The sequence below is a fragment of the Carettochelys insculpta genome, chromosome 7 (assembly GCF_033958435.1).
Source record: "Carettochelys insculpta isolate YL-2023 chromosome 7, ASM3395843v1, whole genome shotgun sequence".
NCBI lineage: Eukaryota > Metazoa > Chordata > Testudines > Carettochelyidae > Carettochelys > Carettochelys insculpta.
Window position 1 is genome coordinate 32,008,122 of NC_134143.1, and position 22,295 is coordinate 32,030,416.

The following is a 22,295-nucleotide window of genomic DNA, read 5'->3' on the forward strand; positions in this document are numbered from 1 at the left end:
GCTGAGGGAGAGTCCAGAGAGTTTAAGCTCTAACAGAAATTAGAAGAAAAGAGATACAGAAGTGGAAGTGGTTTGTCAGCATGCCAATGTATTAATTTCATTCACTTAAGGAGGTAGGTGGTAGAATGCAGAATGTAAAAGCACCCTTTGAACCCATTTCTGAACAGGTTAACTCATCATGAGAGAACCATGAGGTGTAACATGCTTAGTTTGTGGTGAAGTAATCAACAGCAGTTCAGATGGTGGGGGAGTGGAATTAATGTACAAATTGTCATCCTAGTAAGGAAGGGGTAGCAAGCCTGCCTGAGTTACATAGGGGCTATCAGCATGACCTTGGAATGGTCTGTCCATGCTTTTATCAACACCCTATGGAGAAATGGTACTGGGGGAAATACATACATAACTCATGGTTCCACTGCATCCCACAAAGAGAGTTTTCCTAATCCTGCTCTGGAACAAAATTCAGAGCATTTCTTGTTCACTGTAGTTGCAAAGAGGTCCAGTTTTGGGTTACTCCATATATAGACTATATTTTGCATGACACTCATTTACCTTTCATTTGTGATCCAGATGAAATTTTCTGCTGAGCTTGTCCTTGGAAGCATTCAGAGAAAGGGGAAGGTAAGAAGCCAATATCTGGGCATTGCACTTAAGACACCAATTCCGAGGCTTCATCACTTCAGTGCAAAGTGAGTAGGACCAACCACCCCCATCCTCTTGGTTACATAAAACATGCAGGGTATGTTGTTGGGCATTACCCTGATATGTTGATTTTGGATAAAAGGGCAGAATGGGAGGCAGGCTTTGCATACGGATCAGAATTCTAGGAGCTTTACATGCAGGGATGGTTCAGTAGGAGACCAAAGTCCCTGAGGGATATGGTTGGATGTGTGTGCTCCCTCCCCATCCTGAGAGGAAAGTTTTGTTAGCTATTATGATCGAGGGAACATCTTGGAGAAAAAGGACTCTGGAGCACAGACTGCAAGGAAGCTTCCATCATAAGGAATCTTGACTCAGGTAGTTATGGACAGAAGTTTGCTTAGACCGTGCACATTTGGTCTGTAGACAATGGTCATCTAGCCTTGGAAGCACCACAAGTAGAGGTGTACATTCCTGACCAGGAAAGTACACAAGGCCATGTCACCTAGGAGTTGCAGGAAGCCTTGGGTAATGACCTGAGGACTGTTGTACAACTTAGCAACCAGAAATTTTATCGTGTCCAAACAGTGTGCAGGAGACACACTATTCACTCCTTTTGAATTCCAGGTGTTGGGTAGGAGTCAGGGTGGATTTGTTTTCGCTTATTAGTTGGCTGAGAGCCTGGAAATGTTCTACAGTCAGCTGTGTGAATTGAATGACCTCCTCAACAAGGATCTTGGCTTTGAGGAGGTAGTAGTCAACATAAGGAAAGATTTGGATTCCTTGCTTTCTGAGGTGAGCTGTCATGACTGCAAGGAGTTTGGAAAAGACATGAGGAGCAATTGTAGTTTTTGTGGTGATATTTGGTCAGTAAGGTCCTTAATTAGCCACCTTGTACTGTAGCGTGGATGATTCATAAACTTTGCTGCCTAGCAGGCCCAATCTTTTATTGTCTTTATTAGATGGATTGGACCGAGGATATTGTTTGTTCCTTTGGTTAGCTCCTTCAACAACCAGTGAATCTGATGCTGGGTGAGTAAAAAAACTCAGAGCATTTAGAAGGGACAAAGCATTTTTGGTCTGTCCATTTCCAGGAAGGGATGATTGTGGCCAGCCTTTGTCATATGATCTTGGCAAGGTCCATAATGCCTGCATTTATGGGCAAGGCAATCTTGGTTGTGCAGGAAGGTTGAAGGATGGTGGTCAGCACATGCTGGATTTCAGAAACTTCTTCCAGAGCAATCTCAATTTATTGGCAAGTCTTTTGAACAGGTCTTGAATTTTAGACACTTCATCTGTTTGGTGGTAGGAGAGGGAGCACAATAGCCTTTTCCCATGCAGATAATGGGTCAGTGTGGGGAGATGTCTGGTGCTTACTCTTCCAGTTGTGGAAGTGTAGTTTGCTCTCATAATTCAGTTGTTGACTTGGGCCCCAGTAGCAGAGAAGACATAAAACCCTCTCTTCTGGGACTGTAAATCAGCATGATGGCCCTTATATGATCCCCATGGGTCCCAGTATTGCCAGGGCCTGGGGAAGATCGTGGGTGGTGACATCCACAGGTGTGTATACCGGGGAGGGAGGTCCTTAGGTACAAGGGCAAATATCTCCTGTAACTGATAAGGATTGGGGTCTGTAAAACTGATTTTTTATCACACTAATTTTTGAAACCTAAATTTCTCATTTAAAAATATGAGTTACTATTAAATCCCATCACAAATATATTACACGTACATTTACTGTCTCATAAAAGTGAACTAACAGCTCTTCCTTCTTCAAAGTTCTGAGCTTTCAATTACTGTTTCTCAGCAGACTCAAAAATAACGTCGGAAAAAAGAGACAAGCTGAATGCAAATGTTTTTATTCTGTTCGTATATGGAAGTGGACCTTAGCCAAGCTCAGCAAAGGAGTTAGTTAAGACATTGTTTTAAGACAGAGACACAATATATAGCAAAGAATGGTTGCAGAATAGAAACGAACAGTGGAGCAGACAAAGAAAAAGGGAAGACGTAACTCAGCACGCAGACAGCTTCCTCTACACACCTGCACTTTTGTCACAGAAAAATTGTCATGGCTGCTGGGTTTAAGAGAGCCCCTTCAAAGGACATTTTGAGGAAACTCGTTTCCCTGGGTAAAAAAGGAAAATGTGTCAAGTGTAAGAATATGATGAAGGGCTTCACTGCAAGAATGAAATATAAGGAAAACTGCTTTGTGGGAATGATATGGATGAAGATGTAGATATGGCTGAGTGGATCAACTGGTTACTAAATTAAATAATTTACTTCACAATGCATCATTCTTCAAGACTCTTGTTATGCTTTTCAGTATAAGTGTGATTTGACAAGTAAATGCCCAAACTGTTTGCTGTGTTGGATGTTGCTAGAAAAAAGAAAGTTTAGTTAAGCAAGCCATAAAGATTGGCGAAATTAGCTACTAGGTTTATAATTCATCAAGTATACAGTATGTAAAGGTGCAGTAAGAAAAGTCTAAAGTTGCCAGATCCCAATGGGTATCATTTTTATATTTTATACTACATAAGATATGCCCCTTGTTGTGGACCATTTGGTCACAGACCATAATGGTGTTCTATAAGTCTGTTCCCTATTTTATATCAGTATAACTCAGCTTTTCCAAGGGAACCCGATTTGTCATGCTTGTAAAGGGTTAACCCTTAGAGGGTCTCCGTGTGGGGCAGCCAAGTAAGCCAATGGGGAGAGAGGGATTCTTTTCTGAATGGGAATAATTGCAGGTTATGGGGTCTTTAGGTTCCGTGACTGGAGCAGGGAGAGACCAAAAATGCTGATGAATCCAGTAAATATCCTGGCCCCACTATAATCAGAGCATGGATTTGTACGTAGAAAAATATGTTTAGTTAGATGTGATCAGTTTTTTTTTAATTATTTTATTTTGGATTTGGTGTGGGACTACTCAGGCTGGTTGGTGATTTCTTCCCCCCCGTACTCTGTAACTTCTACACTGAATCCCAACAAAGTAATTCTCTGTGCTTTAATATTGACAATCTTTAGTTGCTTTAATTACTTCTAGCAACTAAGTATGCTTACTTACTTTCTCGGTATTTTCGATCTTTTGTTTTGCAAATAAATTACTTTTCCAGGCAATGATTTGAATTCTGTGTCCTAGAGAAGTGTCTGTGAATGCCTGCCTAAAGGTAGGGGAGCTATTGGATTACAACTCTTTGTTTCCAACCTATCTCATAAGGAAAGGGTGAAGCTTGGTGGTTACTTCACAAGGAGATATCCAAGTGTCTCCCCTGGCTGTTGAGGGAGTCTTCATCACTTGGTGGTGGCAAAGATTACCAAGGTGTTTTTAAGGTTTCTGCAGACTTTTTGCACTCAGAGGCCGTGTCTACACGTGCACGCTACTTCGAAGTAGCGGCGCCAACTTCAAAATAGCGCCCGTCACGGCTACATGTGTTCGGCGCTATTTCGAAGTTGAAATCGACGTTAGGCGGCGAGACGTCGAAGTCGCTAACCCCATGAGGGGATGGGAATAGCGCCCTACTTCGAAGTTGAATGTCAAAGTAGGGCACGTGTAGACGATCTGCGTCCCATACCATCAAAATAGTGGGGTCCGCCATGGCGGCCATCAGCTGAGGGGTTGAGAGACACCCTCCCTCCAGCCCCTGCGGGGCTCAATGGTCATCGTGTGCAGCAGCCCTTAGCCCAGGGCTTCTGGCTGCTGCAGCTGGGGATCCATGCTGCATGCACAGGGTCTGCAACCAGTTGTCGGCTCTGTGGATCTTCTGTTGTTTAGTGCAACTGTGTCTGGGAGGGGCCCTTTAAGGGAGCGGCTTGCTGTTGAGTCTGCCCTGTGACCCTGTCTGCAGCTGTTCCTGGCACCCTTCTTTCGATGTGTGCTACTTTGGCATGTAGACGTTCCCTCGCAGCGCCTATTTCGATGTGGTGCTGCCCAACGTCGAAGTTGAACGTTGACGTTGCCAGCCCTGGAGGACATGTAGACGTTATTCATCGAAATAGACTATTTCGATGTAGCGTACACGTGTAGACGTAGCCAGAGCGTCAGAGGGAGGAGGCAGCCCTGACCCCATTCTGTACTTTTTTTCTCCAAAAACCAAAAAGCAGCACAAAAAAGGGATCTCAGTAGGGCTTACACCAAAAGTAAGTCCTCTCTAGCCACAGTCAGTTTTTGGTAGCTTTCTGGTAACTTGATTTAAAATCAGTTTTATTGTGATTTAAATCACCCTGCTTTAAATCAATCCACCCTGGTAAATGAGAGGACTGGTACAGCAAAAATTCTCCTTGAACAACAGATTCCTCATCACTAGCAGAGTGAGAGGAGCTAGGAGATACTGGACATTTTCACATGGCCTCAGCAGCTCAGGGATCAGTACTGAGGAGAGGTGATTCCAGGGTAGGTGATTCCTGGAATGCATATGCTGTAGCATACCAGTGCTTGTAGTAAGGATACGCTCTGTTATAAAGCTCCAGAGCGGGGGCTGGAGGCTGAGCACTGCACCGCTGCTGGAGGCCAGAGCGGGCCGAGCGGCGCCTGCTTCTGCCCGGCGCAACAGCCCGGGGCTGGCGGGCAGTGGGAAAACCTGAAGTTCAGTTGAGCCAATAGCAGTCGTGAGGTGCAGCTGCAACAGAAGAAGGAGGGAGCAACTTTGTTCTGCTAGCAGCAGCAACAAAGAAGTGAGAAGAGGGACAGCCGTAGCCAGATGAAGAGTTGGTAGCTTTGGCTGGGACTCAGGGTGCGGCTGGGCTGCGAGATCGGCGCTTTCCTGGAGAACACGGGGCTGCAGCAGCATGTGGCCAGGTGAGGAGAGGCCAGGGGAAGGGGGACCTGGGGGCAACGAGAACTGATAGGGGGTAGTGTGGTGCAGTCAGGAGACATGGGAGTGGATGGGGGAAAAGGGGACAGGGAGGAAGGATCTGGGGGGTGATGGTAGCCGATGAGAGGCAGAGGGGTGGGGAGGAGGGTCCTGGGGAAGCGAGGTGGTCGTCACGGGGAGCTTTGGGGGCATGTGGCACCAGGGAGCTGCAAGAGGTAGTGGGACCGTACCCACGTTCTCCATGCCCCACTGCCTTGTGGGTTATCCTGGAAAGGAGCAAGGCTAAGGGAGTAAATCCTGACAAAATCCAGAGGGGAGTCCTAAGGCAGTTCTGTGCCAACTTCTGGCATTGACCCTGCAACTCCTGCAGCTGAGCGGGTCCCAGACTTAGAGGTTATCCTCTCCTTTGGACTATAGCAGTAAAGCCGAGAGGGGAACACTGGTGTCTGGGCAGCCCAGGGTCCCAATAATCACCCAAGCTCACGACTGGAGAGGTACTCCAGCATCGCTAACAGCGTTGAACCAACACGGGAGGTAACAGATACCAGTTATAAGCTCTTGCTTGACTGGCGTGGAGAACAAGTGCCAGGGGTTGCCTCTGATGGTGGGAGACATCGTCGCATCTCACTGGACAGTCACCGCCTGCCTCAAGCCGGGCAGCCCCCAGCCAATAGGGTACTGTCCCACCACAGTTCACCTGCCTCACTGGGTGCGTGAGGCTTAAGGTTCCCAAACCTGACAAGTGACCTGAAATCTGAGCACCAGGCAAACCAATAAGAAAATCAACAAGAAAAAGAAACCATCAAAGTTTCAAGCTTGCTTGCTGGAATGTGCAGACCATGCTGACAGGTCTGACTGAAGATCTTCAGGATATCAGCGACACCCGAAAGACCACTGTCTTCAATGAGGAACTGAAGAGGCTCCAAGCTGACATTGCTGCTCTGCAAGAGACACGTCTTGCAGATTCGAGATCGCTAAAGGAAAAGTACTACACCTTCTTCTGGCAGGGTAAAGCCTGAGAAGAACCCAGGGAGCATGGTGTTGGCTTTGCCATCAGAAACACCCTTCTACAAATGGTGGAATTAGTCATGGGTGGATCAGAAAGACTCCTTCAGGTCATACTTCAAACTCGCGCTGGTCCTGTCCACCTGATCAGTGCTTACGCCCCAACCCTGTACGCCGCACCAGAAGTAAAAGACAAGTTTTATGACATGCTTAGTGCTGCCATAGCGCAAATACCTACTCGCGAACAACTGTACATTCTGGGTGACTTCAATGCGAGAGTTGGAGCCGATCATGACTCATGGCCTTCCTGCTTAGGCCACTTTGGTGTGGGAAAAATGAATGAAAATGGTCAGTGGCTTCTCGAACTTTGCACGTACCACAATCTGTGCGTCACAAACACATTTTTGCAAACCAAGCTACAGCACAGAGTGTCATGGAGACACCCACACTCAAAACACTGGCATCAACTAGACGTGGTCATCGCTAGACGTGATAACCTCAAAAATGTCCTTCTGACACGCAGCTATCATAGTGCTGACTGCGACACAGATCACTCGTTAGTTTGCTCCAAACTCAAGGTGATTCCCAAGAAGCTGCACCACTCTGAACTGACTGGAAGGCCCCGAATCAATGCCAGAAAGACGGCTAACTCAGAGAGAGCTGGAAAGTTCAGAGCAACCCTGGAGAGCCGTGTCTTCACGTGCACGCTACTTCGAAGTAGCGGCACTAACTTCGAAATAGAGCCCGTCACGGCTACACGTGTTGGGCGCTATTTCGATGTTAACATCGACGTTAGGCGGCGAGACGTCGAAGCTGCTAACCCCATGAGGGGATAGGAATAGCGCCCTACTTCGACGTTCAACATTGAAGTAGGAACCGTGTAGTCGTTGCGCGTCCCGCAACATCGAAATTGCGGGGTCCTCCATGGCGGCCAGCAGCTGAGGGGTTGAGAGACACTCTCTCCAGCCCCTCAGCTCAATGGTGACCGCGTGGAGCGGCCCCTTAAAGGTCCCCTCCCCCTCCCTTTCCTGTGCAGGAAGCTGAGAGAACATGCAGGGGGCAGTCCAGACACGCGGCCAGCCTGCACGCCTCACAGCCAGCCACCCCAGCTGTGATGGCCGCCCGGCAGCCCCCTCAGCGCCTCCAGGGCCCCCCCTGCCAAGGGGAGCCAGGGCAGCCAGGGCTCCCAGGCTGGCAGCCAGGCCGGGAAGCGGCAGCGGGGCCCCTCCTGGACGGAGGCCAAGCTTCCGGACCTGCTGGGGCTGTGGAGCAAGGAGGAGGTGCTCCAGGTAATGGGGAGCAAGAGGCGGAACGCGGATGTGTTCGCTCGGCTGGCCGAGGGCCTGGCTGCCCGGGGTCACCCTGCCTGCACTCCGGACCATGTCCGGAGTAAAGTGAAAGAGCTGTGGCAGGGTTACGCCCGGGCCCGGGATGCGGCCGGCCGATCTGGGGCCGCCCCCGTCACTTGCCCCTTTTACAGGGAGCTCAGGGACATCCTGGGCCCCCGGCACACCTCCTCCCCTCCAGCCACTCTTGACACCTCGGCTGAGGAGCCCCAGCAGACCCCAGAGCCGGAGTCCGCCCCGGAGGTAAGCCCTGCATCCCGGGGGCCCCCCCGGAGCCCACCCCCGGGGCACCGGAGCAGGAGGAGGAGGAGAAGAACTCCTCCTCCACTGAGACGGGGCTGCAGATCCTCCTCCCATCCCGGAGCAGCATCCGGGCGTCCGCCCCCTGGGTGTCCCCCGACTGTGGGAGTGGACCTACAGGTATGTACCCCCCCGGTGTACACCCCCGGGGTTGAGGGGCAGGGGTAATAGATATGTGGCCAGGGCCCTCCACATGCCCAGATGGCCATGGCCCCAAGGACAGCAGTGCCATGTCCCTCACAGGAGTGCATCAGCCCCTGCCCCCCCCCGCCAGCACGACGGTGCCATGCCCCATCCCCGGGGCAGGGGGGAGCGGAACCTCTAGGGTCCCCCGGGAGGAGGGGATGAGACACCCCGCAGCAGCAGCAGCAGAAGCAGCCGCAGCAGCATGTGATGGAGTGGGGGGAGTGCAAATGCGAGACTTAGGCTAGATATGAGCAACAAGCTGAATAGCTCCCAGGGGCTAAGGATGATCCTGGGGCTACAACTGGCAGGTTACACCTCTGCCCTGAGCAAAGAGGAGGGAGGAGTTGAGCTGGCTTTGAATCGGGGTGGGGGGGGCGCGCAGGTAGAGGCTAGGGGAAGGGAGAGCTGGAAGGCAGCCAGCCTCAGGAGGGGGAAAGCTACACCCCAGAGGGGCACCCCTTGGGGTCTTCTCCCCAGGACAGGTTGGAAGGACTGTCTCTGACTGCTGTACTGTCACTTCTGGGAGAAACTGGGCATCTGTGGCCTAAGAAACCTCTCCTGTCAGACCCTGCTGAGTGAAGTGAGAGTCACTCCCGCCGGGGGACAGGGTGCAGTGCAGGGGGACCCGTGAACCCCATCACAGCAGCATCTGACGAGGATAGGGAACCTGCAGCACAGGGGTGGGGGTACAAGGGCCACGGCTCGGGGCCCACACTAACGCCTGTCTCTACTCTTCTTCCCCCCTCCTCTGTTCCACAGCTGCACCATCGGAAAGACCGCAGAGCGCCGGCGAGGCTTCAGTGGTCCCGGAATCCCCTCTGGGGCCATCGCTCCAGGCCAGCCCTTCGGCGGAGGACTGACCAGCCCCACGGCGGGCAAGACGGCGGACCCAGCACCACCACCCGACGGCGACGGACCCCCAGCTGCTGGCCATCCATTGTCGGCAGCTGGAGGTCGCGGAGCAGTGCCTGCAGGTGGAGCAATGCCACCTCCACGAGCAGGCGCTGGCCTGGCGCCAAGAGGCATGGGGGGCCTACATGGACACGTTCAACTGCCTAGTGGACTACCTGGCCCCCCATGCCGCGCCAGCCGCCGCTGCACCCGCCCTGAGTGCTCCACCCGCCACGCCACCCGCTGCTCCGCTCGTCGCCGCGCCGTCCGCCGTTGCCCCGCCACCAAGGGCCGGACCGCCGAGGGAGACCTGGGGCCAGCTGAGACTCGCCGGATGTATCTTCCGGTCCGCCCGGCCCCCAGCCAGCCCCGGACAGGGCTGCGGCCAAGGCGGGGCTCCCGGCCGCCCACCCTCAGTGCTGGAATATAGGGGCGTGGGGCCTAGGACGTGGGCCCCCCATCCCCGTATATAGTTTGGACTTATTTATTTGTGCCCCCCATTTGCCCGCCCCCCCCCCCATGTAAATAGTTCTCCCCTTCCTTGCAATCCCGGTTTTTTTTTTGTAAATATATGCATACTTTTTTATTTTTCACTTATAATAGTTAGAAGTTCTTGGATATAGTTTGGTATTAGTTAAAACAACAGTTCAAAGAAAACCAGTTTGATTTTACAAACAAGTGCGTGCTTTTATTTGTCCAGGAAAAGTGGGGGGGGGGGTGTGCTGTTGGGTGCTCCGTGGTGTGGGCGTAGGGGCAGGGAGTGTTGTGGAGGAAGGGGGGGGTGCAGTGGGGGGCCTGGCAGAGTTCACCCTGTGGCCTCATCGAAGTGGGCCCGCAGGGCCTCCCGGACCCGGGTCCCTTCGGGGTCCACCTAGCGACTGGGGGCAGTGGGTGGCTGCACGTTGGCCCTGCCGGCCTCCACAGCCCAGCCCTGAAAAAAGGCCTCCCCATTGCTCTCCACCAGATTGTGTAGGGCGCTGCACGCACCCACAATCTGGAGGATGTTGGTGGGGCCCGCATCCAGGCGGGTGAGGAGACATCTCCAGCGCCCTTTGAGGCGGTCAAATGAGCGCTCCACCACCTGGCGCACGTGGTTCAGGCGCTGGTTGAAGCGCTCCTGGCTGGCAGAGAGATGGCCCGTGTACGGGTGCATGAGCCAGGGCCGGAGGGTGTATGCCGCATCTGCGATGACACAGAGGGGCATGGTGGTGTCCCCCACAGGGATCTCCCGCTGGGGGATGTAGGTCCCCGCCTCCAGCCAGCGGCACAGGCCCAAGTTCCGGAAAACCCGGGCATCGTGGGTGCTGCCAGGCCAGCCCACATAAACGTCCTGGAAACGGCCCCGGCTGTCCACCAAGGCCTGGAGGACCACTGAGTGGTAGCCCTTGCAGTTTACGTAGCGTCCTCCACTGTGTTGAAGGGCGCAGATGGGGATGTGAGTCCCATCCAGAGCCCCGAAGCAATTGGGGAAGCCCAGCATGGCAAAGCCCATGATGATGGCATCTGGGTCCCCCAGCCTCACGAGCCTGTGCAGGAGCATGGCATTGATGGCGCGCACGACCTGCAGGGGAAGCACATGGGAGAGCACCAATGAGGGGTGAGCAGGGTGTGCGTGGCCCTGCCTTCCCCTCCCCTCCCCTCCCCGGGCCCGCCTGCCCTGCCAGGGCTGCCTCCCCTCACGGGTCCTCTTACCTCCATGAGGACAGCCCCGACGGTGGACTTGCCGACGCCAAACTGCTGTCCCACGGATCAGTAGCTGTCTGGAGTGGCCAGCTTCCAGACAGCGATGCCGACCTGTTTCTCCACTGGGAGGGCATGCCGCATGGTGGTGTCCTGGTGCCTGAGTGCGGGGGTGAGCCACTGGCACAGCTCCATAAATGTCTGCCAGCTCATCCTAAAGTTCCTGAGCCAGCGGTCGTCGTCCCACTCCTCAAGCACCAGCCGCTCCCACCAGTCGGTGCTGGTGGGGTAGCTCCACAGGCGGGCGGCATGTGAGGCGGGGGGGGGTTGGGGTGTTGCAGGGTTGGGGGGTAAGTCCTGCTCCCCTGCGGGCCGCTCCTCCTCCAGTGTGGCAAGGAGGTGCTCAGATGCTTCCCGCATGGCATGGAGCAGGGCGAGCCCTGCTCCTGCAGGGGCGGCTGGGTGGACCTCTGGCTGCTGCTGCTGCTGCTGCTGCTGCTGCTGGGGGTCCATGACTGCGTCGCTCAAGGTCTGCGTGCGTATGGCTCTTCAGACCGCGTGCTGGGCAGGCTGAGTGTATCTGGGAGGGGCCCTTTAAGGGAGCGGCTAGCTGCTGCCCTGGAAGCGCTAGTCCGCCCTGTGACCCTGTCTGCAGCTGTGCCTGGCACCCCTATTTCGATGTGTGCTACTTTGCCGTGTAGATGTTCCCTCGCAGCGCCTATTTCGATGTGGTGCTGCGCAACGTCGAAGTTGAACGTCGACGTTGCCAGCCCTGGAGGACGTGAAGACGTTATTCATCGAAATAGCCTATTTCGATGTCGCCACATCGAAATAGGCTTCTTCGATGTAGGGTTCACATGTAGACGTAGCTGAGGAGAATCTGCGCAGCAACCTTGTGGATGCTGATGTGACATCCAGATGGCAGCATCTGAGGGATACAATGTACAACATGGCCTTGTTGGTGTTTGGAAGAAGAGCTAGAAACACAAATGACTGGTTCGAAGCTCACTCCGATGAGATGATTCCAGCCATTGAAAAAAAGGGCGCTGCACTCCTGGAGTACAAACGTTCGCCAAGCCAGAATACCCTGCAAGCTCTCAGAGCAGCCAGAAAAACAGTACAGCAGACAGCCAGGCGCTGTGCCAACAACTACTGGCTTGAGCTATGCAGCAGCATCCAGACCAACACTGACTTCGGTAACCTCAGGGGAATGTACGAGAGCATCAAGAAGGCATTAGGACCCACCCAGAACAAGATGGCACCTCTGAAATCCAAACCTGGTGAAGTCATCACTGACAAAGCCAAACAGATGGAGCGCTGGATTGAGCACTACTCCGAGCTGTACTCATGTGAGAACATTGTGGTCGACTCAGCCCTCGATGCCGTCGAACTCTTACCAGTAATGGACGAACTGGACCAGGAACCATCTGTGGATGAACTGAAGAAAGCCAATCAACAGCATTGCGGTAGGAAAGGCCCCTGGCCAGGATGGTATACCACCAGAGGTAATCAAGTGTGCCACGGACACTCTCCTGGAACCCCTACATGAGCTACTGTGCCTGTGCTGGATAGACGGAGAGGTTCCACAGGACATGCGCAACACTAACATCATAACCTTGTATAAGAACAAAGGAGACAGAAGCGACTGCAACAATTACCGTGGAATCTCTCTCCTAAGCATCACTGGTAAACTGTTCGCTCGCGTCATCCTTGGCAGACTCCAGAAGATTGCTGAGAGGGTGTACCCTGAATCACAGTGCGCATTCCATGCAGAGAGATCTACTGTCAACATGGTCTTCTCTCTGAGGCAGCTGCAGGAGAAATGCAGGGAGCAGAGGAAGCCACTCTATATTGCCTTCATCGACCTAACCAAGGCCTTCGACTTGGTCAGCAGGGATGGACTGTTCAAACTGCTCCATAAGATAGGATGTCCGCCACGGCTACTCAAGATGATCCAGTCTTTCCACGAAGACATGAGAGGAACCGTCCAATACGATAGCACATTACTGAATGCTTTCAGCATCAGGAGCGGCGTCAAACAAGGATGCATCCTTGCTCCAACACTGTTCGGGATCTTCTTCGCACTCCTCCTTAAACATGCCTTTGGGTCTTCAACAGAGGGCATCTTTTTGCACACAAGATCTGACGGGAAACTGTTTAATCTTGCAAGGCTGAAAGCTAAATCTAAGGTGCAGGAAGTCCTCATCAGAGACATGCTGTTCGCAGATGACGCCGCTGTCATGTCACACACAGAAGAACAGCTTCAGAAGCTGCTGGATCAGTTCTCCAAAGCATGCAAGGACTTTGGGCTCTCCATCACCCTAAAGAAGACAAATGTACTTGTTCAGGACGTTGCTGTTTTTCCATCAATCAGCATTGACAACTATACGTTAGAGGTCATCCACGCATTCGTTTACCTTGGGTCCACCATCACTGACACCCTGTCCTTGGAGACTGAGCTAAATAGGAGGATCGGTAAAGCAGCCACAACTCTGTCCAGACTCGTTGAGAGAGTGTGGAATAACAACAAGTTGTACACTCACACCAAAATGCAAGTCTACAGAGCCTGCATCCTCAGCACCCTCCTTTACCGCAGCGAGACTTGGACCCTGTACACCTGCCAGGAAAAGAGGCTGAATGTCTTTCACTTACGCTGCCTCAGGCGCATCCTTGGAATATCATGGAAGGACAGAGTGTCCAACACCGCCGTCCTTGAGCAAGCTGGAATCCCAACTACGCACACCCTCCTCAGGCAGCGGTGGCTCCGCTGGCTTGGCCACGTCCACAGGATGAATGATGGAAGGATCCCAAAAGACATCCTGTATGGCGAGCTAGCCTCTGGCAAAAGACCTCCCAGACACCCCCAGCTGCGCTACAAAGATGTTTGCAAGAGAGACCTCAGGGAAGTAGACCTCAAGCCAGACAGCTGGGAGGAGCTAGCAGACGATCGCAGCAGATGGAGGCAGGAACTATACAAGGGCCTTCAGAAGGGTGAGATGAGGATCAGACAGCTAGCAAAGCAGAAGCGAGCCCACAGAAAGCACAGCAAGGACCTGCCAGACACCCATTACATACGCAACAGATGCAGCAAGGACTGTCACTCTCGTGTGGGTCTTCACAGTCACAGCCGACGCTGCAAATGAGGATGCCAAACGGAACTATGAAGGGCGCGTTCCATAGTCTATGTAGACTGAAGGATGTTACTACTACTACTACTACTACGACTACACTCTGGTAGAGACACTTGCAGTGCTGGGAGGTCAGACAGCACTAAAGCTCTCTCTTCCTTCGAGGCGAAGGCATGACCTAATCATGCCCACTGGAAAGCAAGTACATTCCAGAGGGGCACAGCCAGGCTCAAATGGGTCAGCACAGAGTCGCTTATGGTGCCCGATAGTGCCACATGAAAGGAAAGCAACCGCAAAGCTGAAGCCTCAGCACCAAGATGTTGAGGCGCTGCCATCATTGGGGTTTGTACAGTGCCAGAGGTGCCCAGTGGTTCAAAGGAACCGATCCATGAGGCAATCAGCATGGAGCAGATCGACCTGCCAAGTGACCTTTTTGCCCATGGCAGGTCTCTGTGAGAAGAGGGAGGCAGATGTTTCTTTGAGGTTTTTTTTAACCCTTTTCCAGGGCGGGAGGTCGCAGCTGTAGTTCGATGAGGAGGCTGCTCCCCGGACAGAGGCAGATCAAAGGGACTTCTGCATTAACAACAGTTTATGCTGGAGTTCTCCATCCTTTTGTACATTTTAATTGGCTGCAATGTGCACATGTTTGGGGGATGTGGGACTCCCCCAAACACTTAACACTTCTTGAATGACCGTCTGATGCAGGCATGTGTCCCTGCATGCAGTGTAGTGCTTAAAACCTAGACAGCTCGGCATAGTAAGCATGCACAGCTAGGAAAAACTGAGAAAGGAAAAAAAAAACATTTTAGAGGGTTTAGGAAAAGGAAAGAACTTATCTGACTAACAAGAGGTAAATCTAAGGGGGAAAGGGAATATTTCTGTAAAAAACAAACATCAAGGTGTAGCAGCTTGTCTTCCATGAGCAAGTGGCATTACCTCTCTGTCCAAGGGCTGCCTGAGCCATACAACGCCAGTCACGCTCTCCACAGCAAAGAACCTGCTGGCCTCTTCCCCGACAACACCGAACACAAGACGGTCATTGTCAAGGTCCCGGGCAAGCAACTGGGTCACTGACGAGCCTAGAACAACATAAGCAAGCAAAAAGGGATGAGCAGATGACAGAAGGAAAGGCAGAAAAGTCAGACTCGTGGAGCTAATGAACATCTTATATCTGAACAGCATTGTTTGTCTTCAGAAAGCCTGCGTCACAGCCCCATCTCTGCTCACTTCCCAAATTTACCCTCAAAAATGTTGATGAATGGTGTAATGTTTCAAACAAACAATCCATGCCCTCAGTAGCAAGATTGGAATTGAGGATGGTTTTACTGCTGTCGTCAGCAAAGCTACGGCTGCCATGCCGAGTCCACATTTCCTAAAGCTGCACCCCTTGTAGGGAAAGAATTGTTGCATATGGAAAAGTCAAATTAGTTCAGTAAAAGTGACAGCGTGCAGCTGTGCCAATCACTAGAAAGAGAGATAATCCAGGCATCTTTCCGGTACCAATCTGCCATCATCATCCATCCTCAGAGTTGTCAGGCATTTTACTTTTATCTTGTTCCTTTTACTTTCATAAGCCCAATAGCAACAATTTAAAACAGCAGCAGGAGCAAGCCTCTGTCAACACAGCTACTATGTGTGCATAGATCTGTCAGAGCACTCACTCTCCTTTCAGCCTACGGTCCCCTTCAACCACCTGCTGACGCATTTCTCTGTCTCCACCTGCAACCGACGCTCACTGCCTTTCTGGGCCTTGAGCAGAGACTGCCTGTAACTTTACACTGTGCCAAATGGTAGAGGGGACTTTGTGGACAGACACCCACCAGGGATTACAGGGACAGCAGACTAACCTTTACTATGCATGAGACAGAATTAAAACTCAAGGAACTGAAGGTGGAGCTCAAGAGGGTAGGGGGCAAACGTGGTTTTGAACCACTTTTGTGCTACTAAGATTCTGGGCTGGTGGAGCACAAAGTGGTCCCCTCAACAAATTACATCAGACTGGGGGCTTTTGTAATTTACAGCAGCCTTACAGAGGCTGCCCCACAATTCAGGGCAGCCCAGCATCTCTAACACAACAGGAGGAAGACAATCCCCCCCATCCACTCACCCAAAACAACTCTTCCTTCCATCCCTCCCGCTCCCCATGCCACGGACAGCAAGAAAAGCTATATAACAGTTAATATATTAACAATCCCATGCTAAGAGTACCAGCACAAAACAAGTGATGCACATGCGCCCACTTCTCAGGTGCGTTGCTAGTCACTGAGGCAAGAGCACACAGCAGGTTGGTTTTACACAGGAAGGTAGAGAGGGACAAATGGAAACATCTGTTAGAATGATCATAATGAAAGCAGATCTTTCTAGATGGTTTAGCACCCAAACACCTCAGGAATGTGAAGGGAGCTAGGACAAGATCATCATAAATTGTCACCAACCCCATAATTTTTATTACTTTTATACATTTTTCAGCACTCAATTATCCACTGCCAGAACCCAGTCTTTTCAGCATCTTGAATAGCCTAGCGTAGTACTCCGAGCCTTCGCTCCTACCTATCTTTGTGTATGTAATTGCAAATGACCTTTCCTGAATACATGAAATGGAGGTTGACTTTTAATATTACATTTAAGATTTAAAATTATCTACCTGCCTGGAGTTGCTGCTCATTTCCTGCTGGTGTTAGACAAATAGGATGCTGGGAACATAGACTTTTCCTTCATTTCTTCTCATCTGTCTAGTACCTAACCTGCTCTGACACCCTGTGCCTCTTTTAAAATGTCAGGATATATTTTGTACAAAGTATGCCTTGTGAGGTATCATTTGAAAACAAAATCTGATGAACATCACTGGCCTGTTAGGATGTGTATAACAACACTGTGCATAAAGCTATGAGATTTTACTGTATGATACTTACCAAAGAATGTTGTAGTTCTGAGTAATGCCCGCAAATCTATTTCTCAGAGACGAACACATCCTAGCATGCCAGCAATGTGCTAAAGGGCATGTTTAATTGACCATTCAACAGACAGAGTGGAGGCAGGTATAAACAAAAACATTTACATTTCCTCCAGGAAATACTTCGGTTCTTACATACAGGTGAGACTTTGTCTGTATCCCTGATCCCCTATTCCCCTGCATCTTTATTCCCAGTAGATAGATTACTTAAAAGACAGAAGAAACATACCGAAATGGGGGAGTGGTCCTGGCCTGGAGGTTTTCCAGCTTTTTTGGTGACGAAAAGCTTCCCTTAGGCTTGGTTAAGTTACTAATTGGATCATGTTTTTATTTTTTTTACTTATTTTATAACCAAATAGAATTTTATGCCTTATCATTTGTAATCTCTTCAAAATTTTCTGTAGTTAAATGTATTTTATTGGTTTCTGTTAACCAATGTGTGTTTTTGATTAAAGTGCATGGAGAACTTCTACTTTTCCCATACAGCTGAGATATAATCATTACTACTATTGGAATGACAAACTGTCAATGAGCTTGTACTATCCAGGGACTGACTAAATAGTACAATATGCACATTTCTGAGGAGTCAGGTTGGGATTGGGAATACGAGGTTTCACCCTCTATCTACATTTTGGATGGCTGAGCACAGCATTCATGATCTCTGGCAGAGATTTTACATGCTAGTGACTATGAATGAGCAGAGCCCCAAGGAGTTGCTGTTCACTAGTTAAGCAGTGTAAATGGCACCAAAAACTGGAGAGCTCAGGAAACACAGCAATCCAAATTACACCCTGCCGAATGTCACAGCCCCTCAATTGCACCTTCCACCAAAGTGCTAGCGTCAGGGATCAGGACCAACAAGCAGGATCGGAGTGTCAGCACTGGCGCACAAAGGGCCATTCCTCCTTCTCAGATACATAGGTAACAACATGGTTGTGGTTTTGAGAGCAACAGAGTAGCAGGGGGGTCTTTGTTAACTACAGATGAGATTTGGGCAGTCTCAGGGAACTCCAGTGATCAACTGGAGAGGGACAATTAGTGCTAAAGTCTGACTCTGTCTGAGCTTCTGCATTGCACCTCTGCCCCAACCTTCAGTCACTGTCTGCTGTTCCGGACTCGATCACCTTCAGACCGGGAACTGGAGGTCAGACCAGATCTGGCATTGGCTTTATGATGTGGACATGTAAGAAATGGACTGAGGACTGTATTTTTAACCCTACCACACATAACTCAGATCTTGCACAGTGAAAGGCTCATGATGTTATTTTGATGAGGCATTATCCAAAGTGCTAACAAGCACTCAGCAGTTATTCACAGTTTCATTCACTAGATTCCCCATATGGCAGTCTCTCTAATCAAACAATCCACTTTCCAGGAAAGCTGCAGTTGTCATTAAGCAGCTCAGAACTTTGTCCATTGATGTTGCTGATGAATTACAGCACAAGGCCAAAATCCTGCCTTGAGTTATACTTGTGCAACCCAATGTCCTACATTTAAAAAGCAATTGGGGATAATAGGTCTGATTCGCCCTTTATTTGCATTAAACATGCAGAAGAGTAATTCCACTGAATGCAACGGAGATTATTTCGCATTTACGCTGTCAAAAACCCCATGCCTCACTCCCCTGTGCCCTCAAAAACCCTATCGCACCTTAAAAATGAAAAGCTTCCAGCAGCTGCTCTATGGTCAAATTATATGGCTATTTCTGTGCAGGCCAGTAATGCGGTAGAAAGAGATTTTGGTGGCATATATGCACCAGGTGCATATGAGTTTACACTTGCACCATCAATGTGACATGTATGAAAGGCTGCACAGATCTGCTTTTGAGGGTGAAAAGGGGTTACATGGGCAATGCATATATGAAAATACAAGCTTTACCATCCATGTGAGTTGTGCACAGGGGTAGGTTTGGAGGTTGCAAACCTTCTCCCTCATGCATTCCAAGCAAAATGCTGACCTAGGAGTAGGTAGAGTAGTTTGATATACTTTATATTAGAGTCTTAAGACTCTAAAAGAAGAGCAGAAGCAAGAGGAACACAGCCATGACTTTGATTTCATCATTGTAAGAAAGGAAACCTCAGCGGATGCTTGGTAAAGAGAAGATGAAAACATCAGGAGCAGGAATGAAGTGGATCAAAATGCACACTCTGTTTCTGTATCCAAGCCAGGGAAGCCCAGAGGAATTCCAGCCCTCAGTCAGACCATGTGACGAACATCAAGCTCCCTGTATTGCCAGAGGCCGTGTCTCAGCCAAGGGAAAACAGCCTGGGGGTTATGTGCGCAAGTGGGAGTGTAGATTCCCCCTCACATTCATGGGAAAAAAAGTCAGGAAGGTCACATCTCAGTGGAGACCGATGCTCCAAGCACCACCCGTGCCCAACATGTGGAGTTTGCTAATTCTCGCCTGCATGGAAAACTCCCTTGCATAAGACATTGCAGAAAGATCTCTGCTTCCTGTCGGTGTTTTAGATGTCATGGAGGGAGCTAAATTGCTTCTTCCCTAACCTGTACATCTGTTTGCAGCACTGTTTATACAGGTACCTGACCCTAAAGGAGGCTGGTACTCTCTGGCTCATCTCCACTGACCCACTGCACTGCCACTCAGGACAGCTGGATTTTGAGGCAATGGCAGAAGATCAGTGTGCCATGGAGAGGTCAAACTTGGTTTCTAGGGTGGAGGTTAGGAAGGAAGGTGCCAAGAGTGGCACTGGAGCAGGAAAAGACAAAAGACAAAGACAAAAGAAGGCAGAAAAGAAGAGAGCACTCTGGCTTAACTTCAGAGTATAGTTAATGGACCTGGATGCCCCCTCAGAGGCTTGTTTGCAACTGCCTGGGAAACAGCAGTAGTGGATGTAGATCCAAGGAACAATCGGGTCCAAAGGGTTCAATCCGTGTAGGTGCTCCCATCTTTTACATGTTAAAGAGAGAGAGCGCACACTTCTAATCGGTCCAACAACAGTGCACAAGTGCCCAGAGTTCTGGCTCTCAGTCCCAAACCCTTCTTGGTCAAGGATCTCCTGCTCACTGCAACTGATGCCACAGCTTGCTCTGACTGTCTGCCCTGGGGCCCCTATGGCAGAGCTCAGCAACCTTCACGACCTCGTGGCACACTTCAGCACTCATAACTTCACAGCACACCCAATATATATAACTCAGTACCTTCCCCCATCCCCAGAGCCCTGCTCTAACCCACGCCCTCCTCTCCCCCGGAGCCAGGCATCCCCAGGCCCTGCTCTAACCCACGCCCTCCCCTCCCCTGGAGCCAGGCATCCCCAGGCCCTGCTCTAACCCAAACCCCCACCATTCCCCCAGAGAGGACCACCCCCAGCCTACCTCCAGAGCCTGTCACCAGAGCCACTGCCCCCACCACCTACCAGCGGCAATGGCCTTGTCAAGATTCACACATTCCATAGCATCATGAATTAGCCACCCTATTGCCATCATGGAACACAAGCAGCCTAATTACTACTGCCTCCTGCACAGGAGGTCCGAGGTGGAGAGGCTGATAACAGTGGGCTCCCAGTGCCCCCTCACCACTGCACTTTTGTGCTACAATAACAGTAACTTGAGGCCCCCCCCCCCACCTGGTGCCTTTGTAGACCACAGGAAATGGGACTGCAAAGCAATAGTGCTTTGTACTCCTTTGCCTCTACTGCCAGATACTGTGGTGATGGGGTCCTGATCCAACTAAGCTAATGTAGCTACATCTTTCTGATCCATTGTTGCTTCTCTTTGCCAGTACAGCTCTCCGTGGCCCAAGCTTTCCTGCTTGCATGACAGGCCGTATGATCATCTTCCCCATGGAAATGTGTGCTCCTCTGTGCTCTCCATCACACAGCATTCTTCTCTGCTCCCCTCTAATGGTCCCCAAGCCTTCAGACTGGACTCCGCATCTCTCCGTTTTAGGAACATAGAAATTGCCAACAGGATCAGGCCAGAGAACTATCTAGTCCAGTGTCCTGTCTCCAACAGTGATCATCATGGGATACGCCAGGTGAATATGCAACAAATCCTGCAATAGACAGTAAAAGAATAACCAGCACCATGGATTGTTTCCTCCCAAACCCCAAACCCAGAGACTGGCTTAGAGATATGGAACAGCTTGTGTATGAGGAGAGATTAGTAAGATTGGAACTTTTCAGCTTGGAACAGAGAAGATGGTGGAGAGCGGTCTATAAAATCATGGCTGGTGCAGAAAGAGTAAACAAGGAATTCTCATGACAGAAGAACTAGGGGGTGACCCAATGAAATTAATAGGCAGCGGGTTTGAAGCAAACACAAGAAGGTGTTTCTTGAAGCAATACACAACCTGTGGAACTCTTTGCCAGAGCTCTATAAATCCAAGGAGGTTAGGTCCACCAACAGCCATTAGCCAGGATGGGCAGAGAAGGTGTCCCTAGCCTCTGTTTGCCAGAAGCTGGGAATGGGTGACAAGAAATGGATCCTGTTCTGTTCATTCCCTCTGGCATTGGCCACTGTCGGAAGACAGGATACTGGGCTAGATGGACCTTTGGTCTGACACAGTATGGCCATTCTTATGTTTGTAAATTCATGTGTCCCAAAGCATGAGAGTTCATTTCCTTTCCAAAGCTTAGGTTCCTGCTACTGTAGTGACTCCAGGGATAATATGACCTCCAGTATCCCAAAAATCTGCTTACCCCGGTGCCTGAGTTATGAACAGCCATCCTGGGGGTGGGGCAGAAAAGTTTGACATACCGTGGCAGCCAGTGAAGTAGAACAAGATCACCTAATCCACAAATATTCAGATTAGGCCAGCATGGCATTTGGGAGACAGGAATAGGTTACAGGGAAGGCAGCTTCCATTCACTGGAAGAGACACAGCCCTTTAGTTGCTCTTGGAAGCAAGGCACAGGGAACGCATGGCGCATTTGGCCCATGGTGGGCCACAGAGCCGAGATCAGGTATACTATTGCTTCTAGCAACAAGGGTGCACCAGAAGGGGCCTGCATCTAAAAACAATTATAGCAAATCTGGACAGGATTCTTCCCCAAACCAACAACTAATCCTGCCTCTTGGCCTTCTGAGCTGCTGTTGAACCTGGGACTTTGACAGCTAAACAACAGCTTGACTAGTGCCTGGTACTAAACTTATGGACTTATTGTAACACATCGCTTGCTGTACTTGGTAGGTGCTTCTGCAGCCTGCTGGTAGGTTTGCTCTCAGGCTGCTGAGCACAGGAAAGTTACCAGCAATGCAAAGGGTGACACTTGGTAAGCCAGCTCAAATGCTAAATAACCCACACTGTCCAGTCTGAGAAAATCCTAGTTAGCTCCCAAGTTCCACCAGCTACATGAAAGGAAGAAGGGTTGTGATGGGGAGGGGTAATGCAGAGCAC

The 22,295-nt window shown here is 50.6% G+C and overlaps 1 protein-coding gene across 1 annotated transcript in view; it reads right to left on the bottom strand.

Moving 5' to 3' along the window:
* CDH23 (cadherin related 23) overlaps nucleotides 1-22,295 on the bottom strand; it is a 549,671-nt gene that overhangs the window by 437,324 nt on the left and 90,052 nt on the right. Inside the window, exon 4 of the mRNA XM_074999481.1 lies at nucleotides 14,923-15,065. Within this exon, the coding sequence (XP_074855582.1) occupies nucleotides 14,923-15,065 (143 nt within the window). The remainder of the gene's footprint in view (nucleotides 1-14,922; nucleotides 15,066-22,295) is intronic.